Source organism: Phyllostomus discolor, chromosome 13 (genome assembly GCF_004126475.2).
Source record: "Phyllostomus discolor isolate MPI-MPIP mPhyDis1 chromosome 13, mPhyDis1.pri.v3, whole genome shotgun sequence".
Lineage (NCBI taxonomy): Eukaryota > Metazoa > Chordata > Mammalia > Chiroptera > Phyllostomidae > Phyllostomus > Phyllostomus discolor.
Genome location: NC_040915.2, coordinates 36,268,616 through 36,279,042, shown reverse-complemented (window position 1 = coordinate 36,279,042; position 10,427 = coordinate 36,268,616). Strand labels below are relative to the sequence as shown.

Sequence of the window (10,427 nt, the reverse complement as noted above, 5' to 3'; positions counted from 1 at the left end):
TGAGAACTGGCGCTGTTTAGCTGACCTGCACGTATACGCAGAACGTGCTCAGTGAGCACTCACCTGTACTACGGGATGGAACAGAATAGTAAAGAAGGGGGGAGGTCAGCCAGAGCTAAAGTAGAGAGAAAAGTTTGCCCCTACTTTCTTCCCATTTCTTTTTTTAAATTTATTTTGAATTGTGGTAAAATATAGGGAACCTAAATTTTACCACCTTAACTCTTCTAAGTGTACAGTTCAGTGGTGTTTCGTATATTCGCAGTGCTGCGCGCACTGTCTGTAGAACTTTCCAGACCCACCAACCAGCTCCCCGCTTCCCCTCCCCCAGCCCTGGCAACCCCCAGCCGACCTTCCGTGGCTACCCGTTTGACTACTCTAGATACCGGATGTAAGTGGAATCATACAGCATTTGTCTTTCTGTGTCTGGCTTAGTACACTTAGCATAATGTCCTGCAGTTTCATCCATGTTGTGGCGCATGCCACAGGGCTGAATAATATTCCACTTTCTGTATGTACCATCTTTTGTTTTCCCGTTCATCTATCAATGGATATTAGTGTCGCTTTCATTTTTTTAACTATTGTGGATTTTTTCCTCATTTCTTAAATCGATGCAAATATTTTATTGTAAGTCGATCTCATTAAGTCTTAAGTTTTGTCTTGCCTTCTTGGCAGCATTTTGGAGAAGCAGATGCTAGGGCGCACAGGGAAGTGGCTGTTCAGACACCAGTTCTATTTTGTCCTCTGTGAAATGAGAAAAATTCTTACTCTCGGAATCATAGTTGTGATCTAGTATTGGCCAATAGCTCCCTCTATCAGTGAATCTGTCAAAAAACATTTTATCACGCTGTCCACATGAAAACTGTAGGGAAAGCCAGGGACTAGGATTCTGTGATCCACCAAAGAAAGAAATATTATCTGCCTGCAAGGCGCTTAAAGTCTACCTCAGGGAATAAACCAGACTCCGGGCCGTGGACTAAGGACCCCTGGGGAGTCCCTCCATGAGGGCCCACCTTTCCTAACTAACCACCAATCTGTGTGATGCTGAACTTTCTTCCTCTGCCTCCCCTAAAACAGGATCTCGCGGCAGATTGAATGAAGAAGCGTGGTAGGAATCCATCGGTCAGACATCAAGAAATTCTGCAACAATGTAACACACTCACACCTTTCTCGCTATGTTCTTTTATTTTGGAAAAGAAGTTATTTTCTATAAAATGTTAGTTCTGTTAACCTGTTTTGGATTTATTACATGCTGAGATTTTATTTTAATTTCTAATATGGTAAATTATGTGATAGATATACTCCATATACATGTAAGCTTTTGGGGTCCTCAGTGATTTTGACCTGTGCACACAGGGTGTTCAGCCCCAAAAGCATGAGAACCACTCCTCGAGGAAAAGCCTCAGAGGCAACCCCTGTTGTGGGGTAAAGTAAATGAGAGTTGACTGAGCTGCTACAGTGCGACCCCCAAGGAGCCCCCCGTTCCCAAGCCCAGCCCTGTCAATAAAAACTGGCATGCAAAATCCCAAAGCCACGGAGCCATAAAGCTCCTTCTAGGCTGATCTGAGGCTGGAAGTTACTGGAGAAGCTGCTGCCCTATCTGTTTGTTCAGCAGGGATGTATGGAAGGTGGGCTGTGGGCAGCCACCAATGAGTGATGCCCATGCGCCATTGAACTAGGTGCTTTGAATCACCTGTCTGTCTCCTTCAGTGCTCACAACACCTCACACAGAGGTTAAACCCATTTTCCATGGTGGGGAAAAGAGGTTCATATTAGTAACCTGCCCAAAGTCTGGCTGTTTTAAATGGCAGGACTGGGATTTGTATGTAAGTCTTCATTCATAGCTCCTGTTTCAAAGAGGAAGTCAGCAAACCCCCCTAAATTATACACTACTAACAAAATAGAGACTTCTACTGCCTAAGAGGAGACCTCTGAAAACCTGCTGTAGAATTAGGATGTGGTTGTTTGAGCTATTTCTGATGGGCTAAGAATAGTTTATTTAAAAGATCTTATTTATTCATTTTCAGAGAGAGGTGAAGGGAGGGAGAAAGAGAGGGAGAGAAACATCGATGGATTGGCTGCCTCTCACACGCCCCCTACTGGGGACCTGGCCACGCAACCCAGCCAAGTGCCCTGATTGCGTATTGAGTCAGTGACCCTTTGGTTTGCAGGCGGGCCCTCAATCCACTGAGCCACACCAGCCAGGGAGAGAATATTTTATTTAATATTTGTGCATGTTTACACGGTAATTAAGGTGTTTAAGCAATAAATCAGCCGCACACCCGTTTCAATCTGGATGACCTGCCTTGCTCATGAAGACATCTTCATGGGTGAAACTTTCAGTAAACACCCGGTCACAGGTGCAGAGACCATTTACGGAAGGGCGCAAAAGAGGCTGGAAACAGTGACTGCTTCGGGGGAGAACTGAGGGACAGGGAGTGAAGGTGATGGATGAGGAAGCTTACTTTTCACCGTGTACCTTTTGTACCATCACACCATATGTAGGTTATCACTTCCTTAAAAAAAAATACCAGTTTAGCCCTGGCTGGTGTGGCTGAACTGATTGAGCACCGGCCTGTGAACCAAAGGGTTACTGGTTGGATTCCCAGTTGGGGCACATGCCTGGGTTGCAGACCAGGTCCTCAGTGGGGGACGCATGGGAGGCAACCACACACTGATGTTTCTCTCCCTCTCTTTCTCCCTCCCTTCCCCTCTGTCTGAAAATAAATAAAACATTTTTAAAAAATACCAGTTTAAACGAACAATGAAGAAAGACCCAGGCCACCCCCAGATGGGAACTGTTGGTCATCTGCAGCTTCACTAGAGGCTGGTGGAGGTCCGTCTGGTTGTCAAAGGAGTCAGTTCTTGCCTCCCCGACTTTCATGGACAGCCCCATGGCTGAACATCCACGTGTAACCCCAATATGCAAGCAGACATTCAGAAGCAGTCCTCCGAAGTTTCAAAGCTGGGCGTCTTCCCAGAAATGGCCCAAGGGGACTCACTCAAGTAAACGGACAACTGCAAATCTGACAAAAAGGTCAGTAGGAAACTGCCTACTTCAGTCGTCCCGGGAAACGTGCTAATACCCAGGCGAGGCAGGCCCACCCAGCTGGCACTCCCCAGGCCCCATTTCCTGTGGCAGCCAGAACACAATACTGCCGCCCTTGATGCTCCCCTCCATTCAAGCAGCGGCTTTGTCTGAACTCCCCTGAGAAAAACTTGGCCCTCTGCACCTGCAGACAAACCCACTTCCATTCTCCCCAAAGACAATAGCTAACATTTGCTCAACTGTGTTGTACACACAGCATCACACGTAACAAGCTCTCAAAGCTCTTATCTGTAGCAATTATATTGAATGAACGCTAAAAATAAGCCATGTCTGACTACTAGGAAATACCATAGTTATAACGGTATCGGCGGGAGCCTAGGGCTCAGACCAGGCACGAGGAGACCGTATTTTCCTGTGTATAATGCACACGTTTTTGTCCAAATTTCTTAGGGAAAAACAAGGATGCACATTATACATGGGTAGTACCTGAAATACCTTCTATTTGTTCTTGTGTTTTGTAACTGATATATATAATTTCTTTATATATATATAATTTCTGATACTTTAATTTAATGTTCAAAAACAAATGCTGAAATTCTTTTATACTACAAAAAACAAGTATCTAAATGAAAGGAAGGAAGGAAGGAAGGAAAAAAGGAGGAGGGAGGAAAGAAAGAAATAATTGAATTTAAAAAATTAAAACAAAAGATTTTTATCCTGAAGGTTTGGGCCAAAACCATGGGTGCACTGTATACACGGCAGCACATTACACACGGCAAAATACGGTACGTCATCCTTAAAAGAAACGATCTAGTACGAAATCTGACTTTATGCAACTTTGGGGTTCTACAACATGTTGGTCGAGAATAAAGACAAATCTCAAATGAGGACAAACTGCAGGCCTCACTGATGGACCTAGTTATCATCACTCTGACGGCTCGTATAGCTCTGTGCGCTAGTAATGTGGCTGCCGTGCGGGACACCTACTGGGTTCCATGTGCCATGTAAAAATTGTGTCTACCTCCCAATCCATGATTTCCCAAACTTAACTGATGTATTTTAGTCAACAGATAACATCACAGGGGAAAGGCAACATCTCAGACGTGGCCCTGGGTCTAAATCTTGGAGAGAAACTGTAGGTTCGATGTGGGATCTAAAAGCTCAGAGGCACGTGCGGGCCAGGCACATGCGGTGCCCGAGCAGAGTGAGCCGGAAAGGGAGCAGCCAGCCCCTGGCTCCACATGGCTGATGCCGTAGAGGATTCAGAGGAAGGATGAGTTCTGGACTTCTCTGTGGCTCTCATGAGTTTTAAGTGTTGGAAATTAACTTTAAAAAAACTCATGGAAAGTGTCCTGGCTGGTATGGCTCAGTGGACTGAGCACTGGCCATCGAAGTGAAAAGTTGCTGGTTTGATTCCTGGTCAGGGCACATGCCTGGGTTGTGGGCTGGCTTCTCCCTTTCTTCCCCCACCCCCTCTAAAAATATATATTTTTTAAATCACGAAAAGCAACAAGACAAAGGAAATCTGTCTGTGAGCCAATCCTTGCCTATGGGCCACCCATTTCTGAGTTAGCCCCAGGAGAAAGGAGGGGCATTTCGGTCACACGGAAATGACGCCTGTGGCACCTGCAAAGTCAAGACCTTGGGCAAGGCAGCCCACTTAGGGAGCTGCTGCGCACCATCTGGTCTCATTGGGGGCAGAGGCAGAGGAAGCTCCTCAGCGGTTGATCCATCAGGCCCGAGGCATGGCTGTGCAAAGCAGCACCAGCTGCTCAGTGGGGTCACTGAGCGGAATGAGCCCCCGCACCCGGGCCCAGCCCAGTCCTGTCCACCCCGTCAGCACGAGGGTCCACGCAGGAGCAGGCCCATCCCCCTGCTGCTCGCTCAATTAAACGTATGAAATAATGGCAACTGGGAACTGATAATAAGATGGATTTTATCCACAAAACAGTGCCAACTCCATTTGGAATGAAGAAACAGTTCCAATTTTTATTCATAAAATTATTCAAAACAGCAACAACAGATTTCCAGAGGCACATATCCAATAACGAAACGGGAAGGGGACAAACTGTTCGGAGACGTCTCGAGAAGTTTCGAAGGAGTACGCCCCGGGCTAGAAGTCGACAGCGGGACGTGGCTGCACGCCAGGTTGCGCTTACTCCTGCATTTTCTCGATCAGTTCTTCCTTGTATTTGCCCTTCTCTTTTCCAACCTGTCGAGATTTGGCTTTGCGTTCAAGAATCTTTTTCCGATCTTTGTCCAGCTTTAGCCTGGTGATAACCACCTATTAGGAGTCAGAAAACAAGCAGATGTCTGTGTTTTAGGTGGAAAGGTTTAGCACCGTGACTAGTTTGTACAGCAGAGCCTCCCTCAACAGCAGCAGCTTACGTGCCTTCTGCCAGCCGACCTCCTCCCTGCCTGATTCCTGAGGACCTAGGAGACCATCTAGATAGTTTAGGAATGTAAAATATCAATTGGCTTGGGAAAAATTGTGCTACCAGCATGTTTCTGATTTGTCTATCCTCCCTTGGCTGGCAACATGCATTAAGAAACACCTGCACTGCCCTGGCCAAGTGGCTCAGTTGGTCAGAGCATTATCCCGTACACCAAAAGGTTGCAGGTTCGATTCCCGGTCAGGGCAAATGTCTAGATTGTTCGGTTCGATCATCGGTCCGGGCACATACAGGAGGCATTCAATCTATGTTTCTCTCTCCTGTCCTTTCTCTCTCTCAAATCAATCCAGACATGTCCTTCAGTGAGGATTTAAAAAAGAAAAGAAAGACAAGCAGATGCCCGGATCGAGCTCTGATGGGTCTACTGACTATTAAGTGTGTATGTGGTGTGTTCAGGCACCTGTATTTTGAAATGAAAAACAAAAAACAGACAAACAAACAAACAAAATAACCATCTGTGTCCCTGCAGCTACTGGGCACTACAGAGATCACAGGGTAAGGACAAAGGAAGAACAGCATATTCCCCCAGGAGGGGCTGAGGGCCACAGGAAGAAATGGGCTCTCGTCCCCGTCTGGACATTATCTAGTGGCGAGGTGAGGTCTGTCTGGAATGCCCAGAACTCCCTTGCTGCCTGCTTGAAGACAGAGCCTTCCCCAAGGCTAACAAAACAGACAAGAAAAGCATCTGGATCCCTGATGGTATTGCCAGGCCAGTGAATCCATCAAGCCCGCTGGACACCCCCTTGGGAAGTCCCCTGCCAGGGTCGCCTGTGTAAACAGGACCACCGCATCAACAACTCTAATGGCGGCACCACACTGCAAGGCCGCTACCCCCGCCCAGCTCCGGGCCGCACCTTGCTGGGGTGGATGCCCACGTGCACAGTCGTGCCATTAGCCTTCTCACGCTGCACCCGCTCGATGTAGATGACGTACTTCTTTCTGTACACCTGGACCACCTTGCCGATCTGCTGGCCTTTGTAGTGTCCTCGAACCACCTGAGAGAAACACACAGGAGAATTGACCCCCGTTTCTAACGCACGAACGTCACAGCGAGGACACCACCAGGAACGCACAGGCTAACACACAACCTTTTTGTACAACAGCAGATTGACCCCGGCTGTCAGGAGTCAGCCGTGATTAGGCAGAAATCTGCTTTGTGTTATCCTAAGTCCGGGGGAATTTCTTTACTTGAATTTTTCTTTTTGTATCTGAAGAACAAAAAATTCCTTGAACTAGGATGGCCATCACAGACCTAATCCTGAGAGTAAAAAGATATAATCACTGTACATCTAACATTAACATAATGTTATGTATCAACTATATCTCGGTTAATAAAAATTAAGAAGGAAAAAAACACACTCACACTGAAGCCCTCAACAAAGATTGGTCGAAGGCAGCATACTGAGATTCATGCGACCGTTTAAAATCCGTGTTTTTAAAACATAATTTATAACCCAGGAAAATGCTCAAGATATAACCTTTAAAGAGAACAGGCGAACACAAAGCTATATATAGAATCTGAATCTTGTATGTATATGTTTAATGTATTGATGATAAGACTGAAATATCTCCAAGTATCGATAATGGTTGCTGATAGGCAGGAAGTAGGATTACAGATGACTGCTTTTAAAATTCAAAGTCTTCCACATTTTAAGATTTCTACAATTAATACAAATGTTTTATAGACAAAAAAATTTTAATGTTAAATTAAAACCTTGTGGGTTACACTAAAAATCTGCTCCCGTCCCAGCTCTATTAAAAAATCAACTAGATACGGTTCCCCTGAAGGCAAGAACCTATTAAACAGTAGCCCCAATACAGGTGATGTTCATTCACAAGCACAGAGGAAATAAGTCACATAAAGAACTGGAGAACCTCACTACTTCTAAAATGTCTACCTGGGTTGTTCAGCTGATTTACCAAGGCCACGTTCAGGTTGAAAAGAGACCAGCCCCTCTTCAGGAAGGCCCACCACACTCTATATGAGCAGAGACTCGCACGTGGAAGTCTGTGAAAAAGCCCCTATTCACAACCGTCAAGACTGAAGAAAGATGTTAATAAAATGAGCCTAAAGGAACAGCTGGAATAAAGAGAAGTGGACAAACACTTGACCTGGAGAGGTGGGTAAAATTAAACCGAACGGACTGAAAGGTGAGGAAAAAGAGCCGAGAATGAGACCGAGTCTGGCCGGGCAACTGGGTGGAAAACCGTGCCTTTCCCAGAGGCATGGAACGGGGGTGGTGGGGGGAAGAAACAGATTTTCGGAGAAAGCATGTTGGATTTGGGGCCTCTGGAGACATTCTGGTGGAAAAATCCATGAACAGCTAAGAGGCCGACTGCATCGGCAACCAAGCCCTGGGAGTCACCCCCTCGGAGTCTGGTGCAGAGAGCCACCCTGGGCAATGCCTGGCACTCTAACAGCCCCGGGGCCAATAAAAAAAAAAAAAGACGTCGTGCTTGGCTGGCATAATATTTTTAAAAGAAAAGTATTATTAGAGGATTGAACTTGAATGCTCGTAACTAGGTTGGTTGGGCAGAGGCACTCTCTGGTGGCTCTGGGCCCCCACCTGCGGTCTAACACACCGCAGGGTCACATTACTCGCCAGGGTGCTGAAGGCCAGTGAGGTCTAGAACTCCCCCACGTCCACGCACACGTGACGCCCCCAGGCAAAGGCGAAGCCCGCGAGCTATGCATCTGAGTAACCGGGGCCCGCGGGACAGGTACCTGGACCTCGTCGTCCTTGCGGATGGGCATGGAGCGGACGTTGTACTTCTGCCGCAGCTCCTTGGAGAGCGGGGACGACATGATCTTCCTGCGCACGTGCGAGGGGGCGTTGAAGTGGCGTTTGCGGTTTTTGCTACGGTCCGAGGTCACGAAGGGATTGAACTTCATGGTGACCGTCTGCAAAGAGCGGCGAGGGAGGGATCGAAGGGGCGTTCAGTGGGGTGCGAGCGCCTGCTCCCCATCAGGCACCCCTCATCCCCGCCCCAGTGCTCTACAAGAGGTGGCCTCGGAAGAAGGCGACTACGCGAGGGGTGGGGAGGCAGAGGGGCTGTGAGCGATTTGGGTGTTAAACTAAGGGGTGCATGCCTGATCAGAGGGATCGCGGGGAGAGTCTTTAAGCGGAAGAAAACGGGAAGGCAAAGCTAGAGAAGAATGCATGGATGGGGTCACGCTGAGAGACCTCCGGGGAGGTGGGTAACCCCACGGCACGTGAGGAAGGGTCCTATGCAGCGGAGAGCATCACAGTGCGAGAAAACTACCTGCAGCCACTCACCTACCTGGCGCCGGAAATACTCAGAGAGTATGTGCTCAGAACCGGAAGTGAGGTTTCCTTGCCTCGTAAACGCAGAAAGAAAACGGTGCCCCATTCTCTGTAAATGAAACTGAATGGCGCCCCCTGCGGCTTGGGGTGGGATCGCAGTACCTCGTTTCCTGGGGACCACTGGATGGGTAAGCGACCCTGAGTGTCAGGCCAGGAGCCCGGAAGAGATGGCACCTCTGGGGAGAAGGGGCCTACTTTTTTAGTACCTGCAATAGAGGCTTATTGATGTTCATTTAATAGGTAGGTGCACCATCAATAGTCTCTCTCCTACCCCAAACTCTTTGCCCCTGTTATTCTCCGCATCAGTGGTCTAGGCATATTATCAGGTTGCTTGTAACGGCATGATGCTCCGAATGCAGTCTGCTGACTTGTTCCTTAAAATCATCGAGAAGCCTGTTCAAAATGCAGATTTTCGTGCTCCACCACGGTTGGGGTCAGGGTATCTGAATTTAAAGCAAACCCTCCCGCCCCCGCCAAGATTTTGAGGCACACAAATGTTTGAGGATCGTGGCTAACCAGCCACCTGGCTTTGCAAAACTTCCCCCCAGTTTTTAAATTCTGTTCGGAGATCCAGGGTGTAGAGTTCAAGTGCCTCTTCATGCCATTGGCCCTTGGGGAGCCGCCTCGGTGTTTCTGAGTCTCAGTTTCTTCACCCGTGAAATGGGGATGATCTTAAATCGGTGCCTTGTGGAGTTGTTATGAAGACTAAATGAGTTACTCCGTTTAGAGTGTTTGGAACAGTTTCTGGCACACAGTGTTCAATTACAATCATCCATTATTCGTATCTCCCAGACAGCCCTGGGGCCAGGCCTCACTTTCACTGAGTGCTCCATTCAGGCTTTTTCCATTAACTCCGATGACGCAATCTGTAAGCTTTCTCAGTACACCACGCGTTTTAGTCTCTCCCCTTTTCTTCCCTTTGTTTGTTTTTTAACCTCAGCAAACGCCTTCGGAAATGGCCAACTGGCGCAGCTGGGACTTTGGGGCGTGAGCGCACCTGCGGGTTTGTGACCGCTGCCCCGCCCCACTCCTCCTGGCCCCGCCCAGCACGCCGCGGCCAGCTTCTCCCACCTCCCTCCCTCCCGGTCCCCACCTCCCTCAGCGGAAGAGCGCCCAGGGATGTGGGCGCCACCCGACCGTTCGTTAGGCTCCGAAACCTGTGCGGAGGCACCTTGGAATGAAAGGTTTCGCGATCTAGGCTCCGCTGTGCGGGAGACTCCATGCATTGATTCCTTCATTGAATGAACTGATTCATTCTTTCATTCAGTTCGTCTCCTTTGGACGCCTACTTGATGCCAGACGCCAGATAGAATTTGTGGTGCTCAGTTAACAGATGGGCACCCTGAAATTCAGAGAGGCGAACGTCTTGCCAGAATCAGGCAGGTTTCGTGCTCTGTTTGTCTCCTTGACACGTGGTGGTGAAACTGTTACACACTAGTATTTACTAATGCTCACGGTCAGCCAGGGCATTTCACCTACCCCTGGACTTGCCGGGTCCCATCCTCCCACCCTCCCATCCGAGGTTTCGCTCCAGAGCCCCTGTAGTCAGTGTTGGAGACCCCTAGCTTTCAGACTGGGGAGGAGGGCCACACCTGGGCTGTT

General features: G+C 48.3%; 1 protein-coding gene across 3 annotated transcripts; it reads right to left on the bottom strand.

The window, feature by feature from the left end:
- Positions 1-4,965: 4,965 nt before the first annotated feature.
- RPL26L1 (ribosomal protein L26 like 1) lies at positions 4,966-8,853 on the bottom strand. 3 transcript variants are annotated; one of them, XM_028527889.2, is made up of 4 exons: positions 8,778-8,853; positions 8,225-8,401; positions 6,354-6,494; positions 4,966-5,330 (listed from the first exon to the last, which is right to left on the bottom strand). In XM_028527889.2, the coding sequence occupies exons 2-4, from the start codon at positions 8,390-8,392 to the stop codon at positions 5,202-5,204; spliced, it is 438 nt and encodes a 145-aa protein (XP_028383690.1). In that variant the 5' UTR covers positions 8,393-8,401; positions 8,778-8,853; the 3' UTR covers positions 4,966-5,201. The 3 variants fall into 3 exon arrangements, with proteins under 3 accessions (XP_028383690.1, XP_028383691.1, XP_028383692.1); XM_028527890.2 differs by having other exon boundaries at positions 8,782-8,826; XM_028527891.2 differs by lacking the exon at positions 8,778-8,853 and adding an exon at positions 8,685-8,777.
- Between the last annotated feature and the right edge of the window lie 1,574 nt (positions 8,854-10,427).

Coding starts and splice junctions, on each gene's coding strand:
- RPL26L1 (XM_028527889.2), bottom strand. CDS start 8,392: ATGAAGTTCAATCCCTTCGTGACCTCGGACCGTAGCAAAAACCGCAAA. Junction 6,495..8,224: donor GCAAGGACGACGAGGTCCAG/GTACCTGTCCCG, acceptor TGTTTCTCTCAG/GTGGTTCGAGGACACTACAA. Junction 5,331..6,353: donor TGGGCATCCACCCCAGCAAG/GTGCGGCCCGGA, acceptor GACTCCTAATAG/GTGGTTATCACCAGGCTAAA.